The 19,194-nt window shown below is 51.0% G+C and overlaps 1 protein-coding gene across 1 annotated transcript; it reads left to right on the forward strand.

Annotated features, from left to right (window-relative positions):
• Positions 1-49: 49 nt before the first annotated feature.
• On the forward strand, positions 50-18,761 carry LOC307202727 (uncharacterized protein). The gene is made up of 7 exons (XM_079952910.1): positions 50-201; positions 12,846-12,869; positions 13,197-13,231; positions 13,476-13,661; positions 13,766-13,894; positions 15,296-15,535; positions 18,333-18,761. The coding sequence occupies exons 1-7, from the start codon at positions 170-172 to the stop codon at positions 18,500-18,502; spliced, it is 816 nt and encodes a 271-aa protein (XP_079809036.1). The 5' UTR covers positions 50-169; the 3' UTR covers positions 18,503-18,761.
• Positions 18,762-19,194: the final 433 nt, after the last annotated feature.

Raw genomic sequence — 19,194 nt, forward strand, 5'->3', positions numbered from 1 at the left:
GACCTTACAATAGGCTGCGGAACCCTGTTTCCCGGGAGACCAGGGGGGTTCCTTGAAAGGACCCTTAGATCAGCTGACATCGCAGGCACCTGTCTCCTCTGGAGAACTGCCTTCTTTGGATCCACTGAAAGCCGAGGGAACGGGTTTCTGCCTCCCCTGTGGTGGCACCATGGCCGGCTGTTTCACCTGCTGCCACAGAAGGTAAAGTCAGGGGGGAGAGGGGAGACATCCTGAAGCCTTCTCTCCCCCCCCCCCATGGCCAGATTTTAAAGACAATCTTTGGTAATAATAATAATAATAATAATAATAATAATAATAATAAGCCAAATCGATGGCTTGAACCTGCCACCCCCTGGCAGAGGCGTAGGAAGGTCAGGTAGTACCCGGTGTGGAAAATTTCTTGCCCCCCCCCCCACAATGATTTTTTTTTTTGCCTGCAAAAATGGTTTTACGTAATGGTTTTCTTACAAAGGAACATGGATTCTGAGCCTCTGAAACAAGTAGGCGACTATGGACAGATACTTAAATCTACAGGATGGATTGTGTTTTGGCTTATGTTATTTTATTTATATTGACTGCTTATTTATTTAATAAAATTTATTTTAAAAACCTGCAAAGTGGTTTACCAAAACAACAACAACAACAACAAAAACAACAACAAAAAACACCACAGCAGTAAAATCAAGAAAAATTAACAATCCTACTTTAAAAGATACAAAAGCTAAAATATTAAGATTAAAATTACTTCAATTTCCTAAGCATCTAGGTATGCTTGCCTAAAGAAGAATGCTTCTAGCAGGTGCCTGAAAAGAGTCCAGCAAAGGCACGTACTTTGTTGAAATTTCAGCCTTCGCGACATAGGAAAACGGCCAAGTAAACAGCTGTTTTCGTGGTGGAGGGTCAATATATTAACTAATATGCGTGAAATTTCATATGTAGCTATATAATCCCTAGTGTTGTAAGATAAGACCTTTGGAGCAGGCATTTTTTAAAAAAAGTTTTTTTATGAACTGCCCTGGTAGGGCAGTAATTGTTCCTTGATAATTTGTCACCTCCCTCCAAGATGGCACCTGGGGCAGCCCCGCCCACGCCCCCTCTTTCTGGGCTCAGGGGCTCAGGCGGTTTTGGTTTGGCTCTTGACATCCGCCTGCTCTCTGGCTCACCCCCTCCAGACTGCTTCCCTGGAGGTTGCCTGATGGGGAGTCAAGCCTTTCAGATCCGCCAAGCTCAGTATTGTCAATTATTCTGAGCAGCAGGAATGTCAGGCGAAGGACCTTCTCAAGTCGACCTGGCAATGCCTTGGGTGCAGCCTGGGCCATTCTGAACTGAGCCATGGTCTTTCCCGAAAAAGAAATATTCCTGACCTCAGCAGTGGGGTGGAGAGGTGGGGGGGGGGAATTCACATCTGTGAACCAATGCCCCCCTTTGGTTTCAGATAGCACATGGGTAGACGTAGGGCCGCATTTAGGTTGGATGAGGCCCTCAGCTACTGAAGGTAATGGGGCCCTTTCTATGTCCAGCTGTCCTTTGTCAACAACAAATTGTCGCTGGTTTTTGTGTTGAATATATGATACAATACGATAATCTTTATTGTCATTGTCCCATACAGAACAACAAAATTGGAAAAAATCTACATCAGACATTCAAAAACCAACAAGCCTGGTTAACCCCCTAAAAACTCTGATACCCCATAATTAAATACAAGATACTCCCAGAGACTCCTCACACTGCTTTTAAAAACAAAATCGCATTTGGATAAAAGCTGTTTCTCAGGCGGCTAGTCCTAGTCTTTATAACCCTGTACCTTCTTCCAGAAGGCAGAAGCTAAAAGAGATCATTTCCGGGGGGGGGGGGGGGGTTGGGTTACTATACTGCGCTATCTCTGCAGCTTTCTTATGACACCTGGAAGCATAGATTTGATCCAAGATGGGAGGAGAATATATGCTATACGGTAATTTATGGACCTAATAGGTATCTCAGGCCATTTGCCCATGTTGCCCTGCAACCAGTCCATGCAGAATGTAGGCACCCTATATATAGAAAGGAGCAAACCAGGGATATTTTAGGGAGCAGGCGACAGGTACATCATAGCCTACACAACACAAAACACTGTTGCTGTAGGTCGGTTTTATTTTATTTGTTTTCTATCTTATATTTTGGAAATGTACATCCAGTTTTTTTGCCCTCTAAATTTTTTTGGGCCCCCAAGAGAGTGGGGCCCTAAGCTATACCTTGTTTAGCTGATATGTACATCTGTCACTTGTCTACCGTAGATGAGTCTTCAAAAGCCCAGGACACACATTTTCACAGCTCTCTCGTGGGTAGGGTGGCTTATTTGCCAGAAGCAGTGGCCTAGCGTGGGGGTCCCTGGGTGCACAATCGGGGCGCGAACCAGGCACCCCCTCCAGAGCTCCCCATTGTGCCCACCCTGCCGGGCTCCAGTGGTGAGGGCTGGGTGAGTGCGGACATTATCTTCACCCTCTGCGCTTGGCCAGCCCTCACTGGCTCCACATCCCCCAGTCCTTGCTGCCGCTGGCGCATGAGCACCCACCTGGAGATGTGGGTGGTGAGGGCTGGGCAAGTACTCTCTGCCCCCGCCTGGTATGTGTGGGCATGCAGCCTTCCCAGGCTCTGGCAAATAGCACCACGCCCCTGGCCAGAAGGAACGGATTTGGCACAAACCCTGGAAGTGTCTACTTGATTCTGGCCAAGCTAAGCATCCTGGTGCATATTGTCAGAGTCGAGTAGACACTTCCAGGGTTCATGCTAAATACTTTGGGTAAATGAGCCCCCAGAAAATCTTTGCCCTGGGCTTTTTCACCTCGTGTGCCCATGTACTATCCGAAACCAAAGGGGCGCATTGGTTGCCAGACATGAAATGCATTGTGTCAGGGACTCAGCGGGAGCGCAGGGAGGAGAGGAGATGGAAAGCGAGGGGGAGCAATCCGAGGGCAGCGTAGGAGAATATGACAGCAGCCCGATAGATTCCATGAGCCTCTCCAGCGAATCGGAAGATTCACAGAAGGGGGCGCCGATGGGCAGGGCAAGGGGCGACCCAAGGGGGACACCCCAGAAGCAAGGGGCCAGCGGGGACTCCCAGAGCAGCAGTTGGAAATCAGGACCAGCTTCCCCACCAGAGCGTAGTGGGGGGGAGGAGTCCCAGGTGTCAGAGCCCACATATGCACCACCAGCGAGAGAAGATGAGTCAGGGTGGACCACGCCTCCATCGGAGAGCGAGGGAACGGTCAAGAGGAAAGTTGCAGGCTGGGCGCGCGCGCCAAGTTCAAAGGTACAGGCGAGCGGCACAGAAGGTAGCCCGGACAGGGAACCAGGTCCTAAAGCCCGCCGGAAGGAGGGGCAAGAATCGTCAGGGTCAGCGTCAGAGGAGTCCAGGAAGGATGAGACCCTAGCGGGCAGGAGGGCCCAGAGGAGAAAGGAATTTAGGAAGAGGTGGAGCAAAGCGAGAGTCTTAAACTGGTGTGGAGGGGGAGGAGACTCAGACAGGACTTCGCCGGTCTAAGGTCGGGACGTAGAGCTGCACGCTGCGGCTTTAAAATGGAGACTGAATCTCAATAAAGACTTTTGTACATAACTACAGCCTAGCGTTGGTCCTCTGTGAGCTGGGACCTGGAGGCAGCTCTGACAGTAAGTCCTGTCTCAAATTTCAAAGAACCTCGCAACGTGAGAGGACGCAGCGAGGGGCGAAGATTGGTGCTTCGCGAGCTCACAAAAGCAGCACAAGATGACTACAGAAGAACGACTGGCAGCTTTGCAAGAAGCAGTGGTACAACTTAACGCAGAAATACGAGCGGCAAGGAGGAGAGAAGAGGAATCAGATGCTGTCTGCAAGGATCTGCAAAACAGGTTGGAAATGTTGACTAAACAGGGGCCACCGGCAGCCAAATCCGAAGGGATCGGGCTCGGGAAGAGAGGGGGGAGCCTGGTGTCGCATTTCGATGGGAGTCTGCAGCAATATCCTAACTTCAGAGCAGACGTAGTTTTTGCGCTAAAGTTGCTGGAGAAGGACTTTAGAGATGAGCAGGAGAAAGTAGGCTTCATACTAACGCATCTCCATGGAGAAGCTAAAGCGTGGTTGCGCAATCTGTGGAGAGATAATGATCCAGCCCTCCAAAACGCAAAAGCCTTCATTAAGGCAATGGACGCTTGTTTTTTATCAGAGATAGATGTGGATGTCGCTAGAAAAGAGATTCACGGTCTGAAACAAGGCAGAGCCACTGTAAGGCAATATCATTCCCGCTTTTTTGCATTGGTCAACGCGCTGGGATGGGAAAAGGACTCAGCGTCCGTCAGGGACCTGTTCTGGGAGGGGCTCAACGGGGCTGTGAAAGACGAAATCGCAAGGGGGGAGAGGCCACGGAGCACTCAAGAAGTGGTCCAGAAGGCGTTGACGATTGGTGTGCGGCTGGAAGAACGTCCCTGGAGCAAAGATGAAGGGCGTTGGGGACGCACGCCAGCAAGGGCACCTCCTTTCTTCCCCAGAGACTCAGCGCGCGCTCAATCCACGCCTCCACTGGGAGGGGGAGAGGAGCCGATGGAGATAGGTGGTGCCAAGGCTCAGTCAGCGACCAGAGCCCTCACACCAGGAGCAGCCAAGGTGAAGCCTCCTAGAGGGAACAGGAAGTGTTACATCTGCGAAAGTGCTCAGCATATGGCAAAAGAGTGCCCCCAGAGGCTCCACAAGCACAATGCAGCCTCAGCAAAAGTAACAGAAGCAGCTCAGCAGAGGGAGCCGCAGCAGGGAAACGACGAAGTCTGGCTGGAAGCAGAGCCGCTGGGGCCCAGCCAGACGAATCAGTAAAGCAGTCCCCAGGAATCTTACAGCCCACAGACCCCCTCCCGCCCAAACCAGTGGTGCAGCTCACCGCAACACTCCAGCTTCCCAATGGGCTCACCATGGAAGTGCCTATTACCATTGACTCTGGTAGCAATGCAGACTTTATGGGGGTGGATTTCATCAAGCAACATAGCATAGCGCTCCTGCCTGCCACGATGCCCCTGAAAGTAGTGACAGTCGATGGAAGAGAATTGCTGGGGGGACAGGTGGTACAGCAAACGCCGCCAATGGTGATGCGCATTGGAAATCACCGCGAAGTCATCAGCTTCAACGTCACCCAACTGTCAGACACGCCCATAGTGTTGGGCATGAGCTGGTTGGACAGGCACAGCCCGGCATTGGCATGGTACCAGCGTAAATTGACCTTCTGCTCCTCCTACTGCGCAGAACATTGCATCATGACTAACCAGGAGGACGAGGGGCAAGAGGATGACCCACAGCTACAACTGGGCATGCTGCAAGCGGTACCCAACAAGTACAAGGCGTTTTTGGAGGTCTTCTGCGAGAAGGAAGCGGACAAGCTGCCTCCCCACAGACCCTACGACTGCAAGATTGACCTCCTGCCGGGGGCAACGCTGCCAACCGGAAAACTGTACTCCATGTCTGAAGACGAACTGCAAGAGCTCAGGGAGTTCATAGAGCACAATTTGAAGCGGGGATTCATCCGAGAATCCAAAGCAGTGGGGGGCAGTCCTGTTTTCTTTGTGAAGAAAAAAGAGACGCCCCAGAAGAGGCTTGTAGTTGATTTCAGAATTTTAAATTCGAAAACCAAGCCCACGGCTTTCCCGATGCCCAAGATCGACGACTTGCTCGCGACGGTGAGAAAGGGACGCATCTTCACCAAGCTGGATCTACGAGGGGCGTACAATCTTATACGCATGCGGGAGGGCGACGAGTGGAAGACGGCCATGTTCACGCCCTTGGGCACCTATGAGTATAGGGTTATGCCTTTCGGTTTACAAAATGGCTCCCACTGCTTCCAAGCCTTCATGCATCACGTGTTAGCGGGGCTCCTATACAAGAAGTGCGTCTGCTTCCTGGACGACATTCTGATCTTCTCGGAATCGCAGGAGGCTCACGAGAGAGATGTCAAGGAAGTCCTGCAAAGACTACGGGAGCACAGGCTTTACGCCAAGCTGGAGAAATGCCAGTTCGACATGACGGAGGTGGATTTCCTGGGCTACAAGCTGTCCGACAAGGGAATCGCCATGGACAGCGCCAAGGTACGATCAGTACTGGACTGGAAGAGCCCGCGCAATCGGAAGGAGGTCCAGAGGTTTGTCGGCTTTGCTAACTTTTATCGCAAGTTCATCAAGGGTTTCGCTATGCAGACGACGGCCATCACGGACACCCTCAGCTCCAAGAAGAAGAAGTTCATCTGGACGGAGCAGGCGGAGCAGTCCTTTCAGAAACTCAAGCGTCTTTTCGCTTCCGAGGAACAACTGCTGCATGTGAACCCCAGCAAGCCCATGAGGGTGGAGACGGATGCCTCCGACAGAGCCGTGGGGGCAGTCCTGTTGCAGCGAGACCCGCAAGGGGATTGGAGGCCGTGTGCTTTCTACTCCAGGAAACTCAGCAAGTCGGAGCAGAACTACACCATCTGGGACAGAGAGTTGCTGGCCATTCATGCAGCATTCAAGGCGTGGCGGCACTTCCTCATCGGAGCCAAACACACGGTGCAAGTTCGCACGGACCATAAGAACCTGGAGTACTGGCGCACGGCGCGGTTCCTGAACCAGAGACACATCCGCTGGGCGGAGTTCTTTGCGGATTTCGACTTCAGGATAGAATATATCCCCGGAGACAACAACGTCATGGCTGATGCGCTATCCAGGAAGCCGCAGTATCTGGAGGAAGCAGCACCGGTAGCGGCCAAACACATTTTCGCACCCAAGGCATGGGCATGCGCTTCTGCCACAGTAGACCTGGAAGCGATACGGCGCGAGCTGCGAACAGATTCCTTCGCGCGCTCCAAGATGGAGGAGGTGCGCAGCGGCACGGCAAAGGACGACGAGTTCCAGATACGCGACGGACTGCTCCTCCGCAAGGGGGCCATCTACGTACCGGGAGATGAACTCCGCGCAACAGTACTGCAACAGCTACACGACGCACCCAGCGCCGGACATTTCGGCAAGGAAAAGACGGTGGAATTAGTAGCCAGAGACTTTTGGTGGCCCAAGATGCGGGGAGAAGTCGCGGAATACGTCACGAGGTGCGACACCTGCCAAAGGGCCAAGCCAGTACACAGACCGCCGGCGGGACTGTTAGAACCGCTACAGACCCCGTCCGAACCGTGGGAGAGGGTAGCCTTGGACTTTGTCACTGACCTGCCCAGCTCGAGGGGCAAAACAGCAGTACTCGTGGTAGTCGACATGTTCACCAAGATGGCGCACTTCATTCCTTGCGCGAAGGTGGCCACAGCGGAGCAGACAGCCAAGCTGTTCATAGACCACGTGTTCAAGGTACACGGCCTGCCACGGTCTATCCTGTCCGACAGGGGGCGCCAGTTCATCTCGAGTTTCTGGCGGAAGCTGATGGGGATCCTGAACGTCAAGGTCAACCTAGCGTCGGCAAGACACCCGCAGACCAACGGACAAGCGGAGAGGGTCAACGCCGTCATGCAGCAGTACCTGAGATGTTACGCCAACCAGCAGCCCTCGACCTGGGTGGACTATCTGCCCCTGGCCGAGTTTGCCTACAACAACACACAACACGTGTCCACGGGGGTGACACCGTTTTTTGCCAACCACAGGCGACATCCCAGGACCTTCCCGGGCTTAGAGAAAGAGGGGGAGGGGGAGCCACAGGGAGCAGAGGCATTGGCAGAGGAGTTACAGGAGGTCCATGAACAGCTCCGTAGACAGTTAGACCTAGCAAAACACGTATACAAGATGCAAGCAGACAAACACAGAAGAGTGGGGGAGGACATACGGGTAGGGGACTGGGTCTGGTTAGCGGCCCAGGCAGTGCCGGCCAGATCCTTAGCTAAGAAGAAGCTAGGACACAAGCAGTTGGGCCCTTACCTAGTCGAGGCACAGATCAACCCAGTGGCTTTCTGTTTGACACTACCGGAGGGTTCCAGAATGCACCCGGTCTTTCATAGATCGGTGCTAACGCCCTACAAGGCACCTCACAGGTTTCAGGAGCCAGGAACAGCTCCCAGTCCGCTTAGAGATGCACCCATGACAGGGGGGTCGCCGAGGGCGGGGCCACTCAACGAGGTGACGGAGATTTTGGACTCGAGATGGGGGGAAGAGGGCGTCGAATATCTCATCGCAAGGGAAGGTGCCCCGGCCAGCGCCAACAGCTGGGTGCCGTACTATGCGGTGGAGGAGCACTACCTCAAAGATGAGTTCCACGCACTCTTCCCACACAAGCCCATGCCGGAGGATTATTTTGACGAATATCTTTTCACCCCCACACTCTCAGCCAGTACGTTTCAGGGGTTCTCCTCGGCTGAGGAGACGGTTCCAGAGACTACCTCGCCGGAGGGGTCGGTCTCAGACTTGGGTGCGGAGCGCTCTTATTGGTGGGACACTCAACCCGAGGAGGAGTGGCGCAGGGGACTGCTCAGAGGGCCCTGGCACGCAGACTACCCAGAGGAAATGGGGGAACAAGGGGGCATGGACGGGTTGGGGGAGGATCCTGGTTTCGAGCACGCCGGCAACGAGATGGAAGCGGAGGAGAGCGACGTCGATGTACCCGTCACGGACTGGCAGCATGCCAGGGGGGAAGACCGGTATCCGACAGGCACCCCCATAGCATTGGAGCACCCGGAACCCACGCCAGAAGAGGGGGAGGGGGGAAGGGGGGGCTTCGAGGGGGGGATGGATGTCAGGGACTCAGCGGGAGCGCAGGGAGGAGAGGAGATGGAAAGCGAGGGGGAGCAATCCGAGGGCAGCGTAGGAGAATATGACAGCAGCCCGATAGATTCCATGAGCCTCTCCAGCGAATCGGAAGATTCACAGAAGGGGGCGCCGATGGGCAGGGCAAGGGGCGACCCAAGGGGGACACCCCAGAAGCAAGGGGCCAGCGGGGACTCCCAGAGCAGCAGTTGGAAATCAGGACCAGCTTCCCCACCAGAGCGTAGTGGGGGGGAGGAGTCCCAGGTGTCAGAGCCCACATATGCACCACCAGCGAGAGAAGATGAGTCAGGGTGGACCACGCCTCCATCGGAGAGCGAGGGAACGGTCAAGAGGAAAGTTGCAGGCTGGGCGCGCGCGCCAAGTTCAAAGGTACAGGCGAGCGGCACAGAAGGTAGCCCGGACAGGGAACCAGGTCCTAAAGCCCGCCGGAAGGAGGGGCAAGAATCGTCAGGGTCAGCGTCAGAGGAGTCCAGGAAGGATGAGACCCTAGCGGGCAGGAGGGCCCAGAGGAGAAAGGAACTTAGGAAGAGGTGGAGCAAAGCGAGAGTCTTAAACTGGTGTGGAGGGGGAGGAGACTCAGACAGGACTTCGCCGGTCTAAGGTCGGGACGTAGAGCTGCACGCTGCGGCTTTAAAATGGAGACTGAATCTCAATAAAGACTTTTGTACATAACTACAGCCTAGCGTTGGTCCTCTGTGAGCTGGGACCTGGAGGCAGCTCTGACACATTGGAATCATTTTCTGCTCCCCCCTCCCCCTCCATGGTTCTATATAACTTCTGAAATTAAATTTTCTGTTTTACAATTTGAAATGCTCATTTATACAACCTTAAGATACCAATACCAATACCAATAATTTTTCTACCCTGCCCATCTGGCTGGGTTTCCCCAGCCACTCTGGGCAGATTCCAACAAACACTTATAAATACAATAAAACATCAGCCATTAAAAACTTCCCTAAACAGGGCTGCCTTCAGATGTCTTCTAAATGTCAGATAGTTGTTTATTTCTTTGACATCTGATGGGAGGGTGTTCCACAGGGCGGGCACCACCACCGAGAAGGCCCTCCCCTCCCTGCTTCTCTTTCCATGGTTCATTTTCCTAAGTCCCAGCTTATTTTACAAAAACTATACCATTCCGTATTCCATTATTGCATCCATCAAAGCTTATTTATGCCCTTGACTTTACCTTAATGCTGCCAGTGTTTCCAGCTGTACACAATTATTCCCCATATATTTCAGAAACGTTTCCCAACATATCTTCTTCTTGTTTTCTTATTCTATACGTTGAGTCTGCAAACTGTGCATACGGTATTCTGTCAACTTCAGTTACCATTCTTCTTTGGTTGGGGCCTCCCTCCTTTCCCACCCCCTCCATGGCTCTGAGAACTGGCTGGTGACAACAGGACAGTCCCTACTGGTGCAGTCAGGCTCCTCTAGCTCAGCCTCCTCTTTCTTTCTTTCTTTCTTTCTTTCTTTCTTTCTTTCTTTCTTCCTTTCACTTTCTTTCATTTTCAAAATTTACAAAGAACAGGAATAAATTGACCCTCAACTACGTATTCCAAGATATAAATAAATATTACAATGTACAGTCCTACCTCGGGCTACAGACGCTTCAGGTTGCGAGTTTTCGGGTTACGGACGCACCGAAACCCAGGAGTACCGGAACGGGTTACTTTTGGGTTTTGGTGCTCACGCATGTGCAGAAACACTAAATCACGCTTTGCGCATGCACAGAAGCGCCGAATCGCAACCTGCGCATTCTGCCCGGATCACGTTCCCAACCCAAGTGTCCAATGCACCTTCAAATTGTTGAAAGGTCTAGGATAAACTTGACCCTGGCTCAGCCCTTTCAAGCCAGGGGTTCAGGCAGGAGGCATCTTTCCCAGGGGGGCCTGATCCTGGGACCTTCTGAACGCAAAGCAGACGCTCTCCCCTCAAGGTGGCAAATGGACCGATGTTACAGAGCTTTCCTCGTGATCCCTGCTACCAGCGGCGGATCTCAGGCTCTCCAATTCCAGCACCTTCACCTCTGGCGCTGCCTTCTTCTCTAAGGCAGAGTTGGGGCGCGCCCCGCAGCGCCCCCTCCCCGGCTCCGCGCCCCGTGGGGACCGAGCCCCTCACACTCCCCTAAATCCCACGTGCATTTGCAACAACCCCTGGGACTTGGCTCTAGCCTGAAAGCCTCTCCCGGCGGAGTTTCCTCGTTTGCCCAGCGATCCAGCAGCGACCAGGCGGCGAAGCCTCTTTTGGGAATCTTCTCCGGGCGCTTGGGATTTGCTCCCCAACAATCAGACCAGCCTTTCGAGTAAGAATGGAAAGGCTTACTTCCAGGGAACTTGCGCCCTTCAGTGCAGTATGGATCTAGGCAGAGGCACAGGAGATCGACCTGGAGGAAAAATACAGATGTTAGCAGGAAGGTCCTTTGCGCGCGTCTGCAGCCGCCAGACATCCCTTCGGTTCCAGAGCTCAGCGAGAGAGAAATGGCAAACAGACCCTTTTCCTCCTGCTGCTGGAGAGATGCGGGATCACGACCCCCCGGAGCCCGGCAGCTTTCTCGAGGATTTAAAGACTCCGGTTGTTCTCCAGTGCTGGATTTACCTATAAGCTAAACTAGCTATAGCTTCGGGCCCCGCTCTCTTGGGGCGCCCCCCAAAATTAAAGGAAAAACAACAACTGGATGTGCATTTCCAAAATGCAAGATAAAAAACAAATAAAATAAAACCTACTTACAGCAACAGTGTTTTGTGTTGTGTAGCTCCTTTGATGTAAGTCAGGGGACAGCAGCCTTTTTCAGCAGGGGGCCGCTCCACTGTCCCTTAGTCCTTGTGGGGGGTCAGACTATATTTTGAAAAAAAAATGAACAAATTCCTATGCCTCACAAATAACTCGGAGATGCATTTTAAATAAAAGGACACATTCTACTCATGTAAAAACATGCTGATTCCCAGACCGTCTGCAGACTGGATTTAGAAGGTGATTGGGCCAGATTCGGCCCCGGGGTCTTAGCTTGCTTACCTATGATGTAAGTCATGGGCCCCACCTACTAGCCTGCTCCCTAAAATATCACTGGTTTGCTCCTTTATATATAGGGTGCCTACATTCTGCATGGACTGGTTGCATGCCAAGATGTGCAAATGGCTTTAGGTATCTATTAGGTCCATCAATTACCAGGCAGAGGGCCTTCTCGGTAGTGGCGCCCGCCCTGTGGAACGGCCTCCCACCAGATGTCAAAGAAATGAACTATCTGTCATTTAGAAGACATCTGAAGGCAGCCCTGTTTAGGGAAGTTTTTAATGATTGATGTTTTGATGTATTTTTAATTTTTTGTTGGAAGCCACCCAGAGTGGCTGGGAAAACCCAGCCAGATGGGCAGGGTATAGATAATAAATTATTATTATTATTATTAAGCATATATTCAACACAAAAAATAGTGACAATTTGTTGCTGACAAAGGACAGCTGGACATATGAAGTGCCCCTTTACCTTTGGTACCTGAGGGCCTCATCAAACCTAAATCCAGCCCTGACTCCAATGCACAGTTGCATTTGTCTGCATTAAATTTCCGTTGTTGTTTTTTTAAGATGATCTTTATTGAATTTATAGTTACATACTCTACATACACATACATTATATTTCACATTTGTTCTTGCTCTCCCGAGCAGACTTCCCTCCTTCCTTCTTCCAGCTTTTTATGTTGTCTTTAACTTTTTGCATTGTCTTTTTCCATTTTATATATAATTGTTCTTCAATTTTTTTCCATAAAATGTCTGTAAACAAATCTTTCTATATATACAATTCTTATTGTCTGTCTATATTCATTTACAGATATTGTTCAATAATAGTCCTAATATACATTTTTAATTCATTTTGATATTATTATCCAATCAATTTCTTGTGTTTTCCCGTTATGAGGTTTATTTCAGTTCTACTGGTTTCCCTATTTCACATCGTCTTCTCTATATATAACATAAATTTTCCCCATTCCTTTTGATATGTTTCGTCACCCTGATGTCGAATTTTTGCTGTTAGTTTGGCTATTTTGGCTAGCCTGTCTGCATTAAATTTCCTACAGTTACTTCCAAGAAATTCGCCTCCATGTTTTCCTCCTCTTTCTCCTTCCACAGGAGCAGATCTGAAAACAATACAAAGTGAGTGGCTCTTTCGTGCCCTTGAATGTACCTTTGATAAGAAAGTATCAGCTTCCAATTTAGGAGGGTTTGACCCCAGAGGGAAGTGGTGGATGTTTCTTCAGCAGGGAGAACCTTCTCATCTTGCCCACGCTTGGAAGGTCAAGGGCAGACTGGCAGGCACCCACAGCTAGCCAGGGCCGCTGGGGTCGTTTGGGGAGGGTGCTGTGCATGTCCCACAGCCAGAAGAAACTGGGAAGGGGGTGCCTTGTTCCCCTTGGCATCTTGGGGGGCATTCCTGGTGCCCTCCTGCTGCAAAGAGCATTCCTTGCTTCTCTCTCTTTCCAGGCTGCCGAAGACGAAAGAGGAGTCACAGGAAGGGGGTGAGTGGGGATCTGGGGGTGTCTAGTCCAGCAACCCAGATCACTACCCAAATTCATACCCCACCCCACCAACATGCTGGGCTCTGCTTGGGGACGTTTGCCCCACGGGGGGCTGCCAAGGAAACCTGCCCCCTGTCCCTCACTAGCCTGACCCCTGCTGCAGAGGAGGCAGGTCAAGGCCTGAGCCAACTTGGCCAGCTGTCACCTGCTCTTTCTTGCTAGTCACCTTTCTTTCCTCCTGCAGAAACCCTCCCTGCTGCTCCTGCGACTCCTCCTGCCCCAGATCCAGAGCCCCAACAGCAGGAGGTCAAGCCGCTGCTGGCCAGCCCCCCTGCGGAGACCCTCCTGGACCCCACCAGGGGCTCCCTGTTGCTTCTGCAGAAGCATCTGCAGGTCCTCAAGGAGATGCAGAGCCAGTACCTTCAGGCAGGTAAGTCTTGGAGAGGGGCACCTCCTGGCCCCCAGCCCCCAGCCGGGGAACCCTCTTGCCAGGGACCTGATCCCTTTCCTCTCCTTCCCGCTTCCCAATTTCAGAAGTGAAGATCCGCAGCGCTTGCCATCAGTTCCCGCGCTCCCTGCGGGCCGCCAGTCTCCAGATCTGCCGCACCCGGCGGAGGCTCATCCGCACGGAGGTCCGCCTGCAGCGTCAAGCCAGCAGCCCTGGTGCGCCTCTTCGGAAGTTGCTGCGGGTTTCAATTTTCTTTTCTTTTTTTAAAAAAAATAATTTTTATTAACTGGCCAATCACATCAAATTAAATCACATCACATAAATTCCGAATTACAAAGCCAAATTTTAAATTTTGTTGGGGGGACCCATACTTCAAGATTCAAAGGGGGATTCTGCCAAATGGATTTTAACCTTCTTGATTTACAATGTTAACATTGCAGCTTGATTTTTGGAAATCACTTAGAAGGTTTATTTCAAACCAAGTGGTGCACACATTTTAACACTCAAATAAATAAAGGTAAAGGGTAAAGGGACCCCTGACCATTAGGTCCAATTGTGGCCGACTCTGGGGTTGCAGCGCTCATCTCACTTTATTGGCCGTTGGAGCCGGCGTACAGCTTCCGGGTCATGTGGCCAGCAGGACTAAGCAGCTTCTGGCAAACCAGAGCAGTGCACAGAAATGCCATTTACCTTCCTGCCAGAGCGGTACCTATTTATCTACTTGCACTTTGATGTGCTTTCGAGCTGCTAGGTTGGCAGGAGCAGGGACAGAGCAACGGGAGCTCACCCCGTCGCGGGGATTCGAACCGCCGACTTTCTGATGGGCAAGCCCTAGGCTCTGTGGCTTAACCCACAACGCCACCCATGTCCCTCCCCTCAAATAAATAGGATGAACAAAAACACAATCTTATTGAAATAAAAACTGTCCAGTCCAAAAATATGGTTCCAAAGCTTTACTAATAGAACTTGTTCAAAACAGACAAAAAAGCAAATAATGTTACATCAGATAGTTGCATAATATAATGTGCTTGTCCAAGCATAGGAACAACATCTTTGAAATAGGAAATTACTTCACCTGGAACTGAAAACAATGCTCTGTGTTTCCAACAAAACGGACTACTTTAGCAGGAGGCTGTGTTCCTGGAGACAGATGATGCACACACTTTTTCTCCGGTGGCCTAAGAACAAAGACTAACTCACACACCTGAAATGGAGATTTGTAACTGAATACCTTTCTCAGGTGATCTTTGTTAAACACCTCATGTCAGAGCAGCAGAGATACATCAGCAGCTAACCATTAACCTGTTATGCATTCTGAGAGCTCTAGTTGACCTCAATGGAATTTTCCAATGTTAAACCTTTAGCAATACACATACAGAGCCATTTTCCATTTCAATGTACAATTAAATAATACTTAACACATCCTTGGCCAGGCTCTGACAAAAGGCCCCCATTCTTTTCTGTCTTGCTGGCCTCCAAGTTCCTCTTGTGGCGTGAAATCAGCTTAAAATGGTAAACAGGGGAGGGGGGGTCAAGCGGGTGGATGCTGGGGATGCTGGACTTCCATGCCTGCCAAATTTATGCTTTCCACCGCCCCACCCTCCTGTTTCTTGCAGGTGTCTGCCAAAGCTCCCCAGGCCCAAGCTTGTCATCTTCGAAGCCCACTTTGGAGTCGACTTCAGCCTCCAGCTCTGGGGAGGTGGTCTCCATCACCCCCACCACCTCCAGCTTTTCCCTCCCGCCCCACCCGCTTTCCCCGCCTCCCCCCTCCCCGCCCCTCCTCCAGCCAGATCTCAGGGTCCTGCAAGAAGCGTTGGAGACCTTGCTGGAAATTGAGGCCCACCAGCTGCAGGAGCGTAAGTACCAGACAGAAGGCCCCCCCCCCCCGTGGCTCTTCCTTTTGATCCTGTTTACAAGATTCTTTATAAATAAGCCCCAGGGTCGGTGACAGTCCTATAATATAAAGTTATAAAAAACAGGTGTAGAATCAGAAAGGAACCCAGAGGCTCATCCAGTCCAACCCCTGCCATGCAGATCAAACTGTTCCCAGTGGAGAACAGCATACATTTCAGCCAAAGGAGTCCCACAGAAATGGCGAAGGCTAAGGTGAAAGAGATTAAACCTTCCACAGCGAAGGCGCCAGGGAGGGAGCTCCACAATGTGGGGGCTGCCACAGAGAAGGCCCTGTCTCCCCACTTTCTCTTGCCCTCCGGGCCACAGTCCCCCATACTTCTGAGGGCCAGTGGAACTACCATGGAAGACGGCCTCACCCCTGCAGAACTTCGCTCCCGAGGAGATCCTAGCAATGGAGATGGTCTTTCAGATCATTGACACCCTCCTTGGCAAGCTATCTCACTAGACTCATAGTCCCGATAGCACATTTTTCTTTTTTCTTTACTTTGACAAAGTAATGATCATACATAAATAAGAATAAAAATGTGCACTGCCCCGCCAAGACCATTCTGTTGTAAATATCTAACCTCCCAAAATTTCAACACCTCTTGCGATGGTTTGACCCCTTTCCATTTTAACAGTACAAATTCTACAAACACCCTCCATATCGCCTGAAAATAATTTCTCCTGCATATTCCCCACCTTACCTTAATGGCACATGTTAATTTATCATTAATAGCTTTGTCATAGCTCGTTTTTCTAACTATCCTGTCATTGCCAATACCCCAGGCTCTGAGCAGGGTGTTTCTTGCAGTGGCGTAGCATGGGTTGTCAGCACCCGGGGCAAGGCAAGTAATTTGCGGCCCCTAACCCGTGGATTTGCGCCCCCTAACCCTACCCCTAACCCTAACCCCCAGATGTTGCGCCCGGTGCGGCTGGCCCCCCCTGCACCCCCCACGCTACGCCACTGGTTTCTTGGCCTTCTTTGGGATCAGTGCCAGATTTATGTATAAGATAAACAAGCTATAGCTTAGGGCCCCACTCTCTTGGGGGCCCTAAAAACATTTAAAGGGAAAAAAACCTAAGTGTACATTTCCAAAATATAAGATAAAAAAGAAATAAAGTAAAACCTACATACAGCAACAGTGTTTTGTGTTGTGTAGGCTCCTATGATGTACATATTTTGTTATGTGAAAATGGTTTTAGATACCTATGAGGTCCATAAATTACCATATAGCATATATTCAACACAAAAAACCAGTGACAATTTGTTGTTGACCAAGGACAGCTGGACATATAAAGGGCCACATTACCTTCAGTAGCTTAAGGCCTCGTCAAACCTAAGTCCAGCCCTGCTTGGGATGAAAAACTGGAAACCGGCAGTGTGTTCTGTGGTCTAGGTCTTACTTTGCATGTATATTCAGGCTGAGAAGAAGATGGTGGGGCTCCCAGCATTAATGCTCCGCAGGGGTCAGCAAGCGTTTTCAGCAGGGGGCCGGTCCGCTGTCCCTCTGATCTTCTGGGGGGCCAGACTATATTTTGGAAAAAAAGAAGAACGAATTCCTATGCCCCACAAATAACCCAGAGATGCATTTTAAATAAAAGGACACATTCTACTCATGTAAAAACATGCTGATTCCTGGACTGTCTGTGGGCTGGATTGAGAAGGCCATTGGGCCACATCTGGCCCCCGGGCCTTAGTTTGCCTATCCCTGCTCCAACGGATTCCCCTTCCTCCCTTTAGGGTTCCAGGTACATCACCAAAACGATCCGTTTTGGATTTGCACAGAGAGCAAGTCCAGCCTCTGTGTCTTTTCTAGAGCCAGTCCCCAAACTGCCTGATTTCCTCCCTCGAGCATGCAGACACCCTTCAGCCAGAGGTGCAGCCGCCAGAAACCCATCTCGTCCCAGACGTTCTGTTATTCAAAGTTCAATGCCCACAGATTCCCTAAAATCCATTGAAATCACAGCGACCCACAGCAGTTGCAAAAGCACAGCAACTGGCCTCCCAACCTGGGAAGGGGCTAGGAGCACCCAGGACAAGGAGGGGCCCTCATCCACCAGCCCATCACCGTCTCTCTTCCCCTTGTAATAAAAAAACCCCTGCCCTTATTCCCTTATGGGGGACACAAGAGCCCTTATAGAGTCCTTTGTAGGTTCTCCATTGGTCGGAGAAAAGAACAGAGGCCAAGCAGAGAATATTGAGAAGCAAAGCAGCTCGTAAGCCTGATCTTTATGGATCTGTTGCAACAGGGTGCTCCCCTCACACGCAGGAAAGGAGGAGGACCCAGAACAAAGGGGTGCCTGCTCTTATATGGACATTTTAAATTCCCTGCCTTGGAGCTCAAGACCACCCCTCCTTCCATCATACATATATCACAGAAGGGGTGTAACCCAAGACCCCCCCCCAACATCATACCTACATCACATCAAAGGTGGTCTACAACAGAAATTGGAACGTTGTTTTTCCTGTCTGCCAGGTTATCTGATAATGCCTTATCTGATGGCCTTTCCTGGTAGTCTGGCCATTCCTTTGAGATGGTGATTTCCCAATTCCTGAGACAATGGGAAGGCTCCCTGACCCCCTCCCTCCTTGCCCAGAAAACATTTGGTCAGTTTAGGAGTCAAAATGGTTTCAGGGCTGTTTTCCTGTGCTGCTTCAGACATGTGGTTTATATATTTACGTACATGTTTGCTTGGTACATTTATGAAGATTTCTTATATATCTAAGACCTTAATTTTTGTTATTTCCCCCTGCAGGGAAAAGGGACGTTCGGACATGCCAGGAGTGCCTGAGGTCCCTCCGGGAGCTGAGAGCGCAGCTGCAGAAAGTGCGGAGCAGACTCTGGCGGGTGGAGGCCATCCTGGGCATCCAGGTTCCCCCCAGGGAGCTGGAGGTGGGAGAGCAAGAGGAGGAGGAGGAGGAATGAGCCCCTCGCAGGCGCCCCCAAACATCCAAATTCAGAACATCCAAATTCCCTCCCTGCTCTGAAGATGTTGGTCGACGGATCTGCTGTTTATTGTCTTCATTGCACCCGTTTCAAGTAACTAATCTTTTCAGACAACATTTTAGACCAAGGATTAATGACTGAATGCAGGACGGCCTTTGTTGAATTTTTTCTTAGGCACTATTTAAGGATATTTTAAATTAAATTTTCAAATAAGCACGCAATAAAGGAAACACCAGAATATTGTGTGTGTACTTCTTCATAGCTACGGCCATGGATGCTTGAGCTGAGCTTCCTGGCTTGCAAGGGGGTCGGACTTGATGGCCTTTGGGTTCCTTCCAGCGCCACCATTCTAGGATTCTTCCCACAGCCAGAGGCCGCCCCCGCCCAGTGGAGCCTCCAGCGCAAGCCCTGCACCCGGACCCAGCTTCTCCAGGCACTTTCTCTGGCTCCTGCCCAAAACAGGCTCCCTTGTGAGCACAATATGCACCAGGAGGCTGTGGCCAGAATCCGGTCCACACTTCCAGGTTATCCCTAAGTACATTCCTTCTGGTCAAGGAGCCACCAGAGCTGCTAGAGCAGTGGCGTCCAAAGAGGGCCAGACGTGATGAAGCGAAGGGCCACGGGGGCCGACCAAAGTTGTTGAGCCTTTTTGAGGATTGACGTTGTTAAGG

Source organism: Podarcis cretensis (genome assembly GCF_951804945.1).
Source record: "Podarcis cretensis genome assembly, chromosome: 14".
Classification (NCBI taxonomy): domain Eukaryota; kingdom Metazoa; phylum Chordata; class Lepidosauria; order Squamata; family Lacertidae; genus Podarcis; species Podarcis cretensis.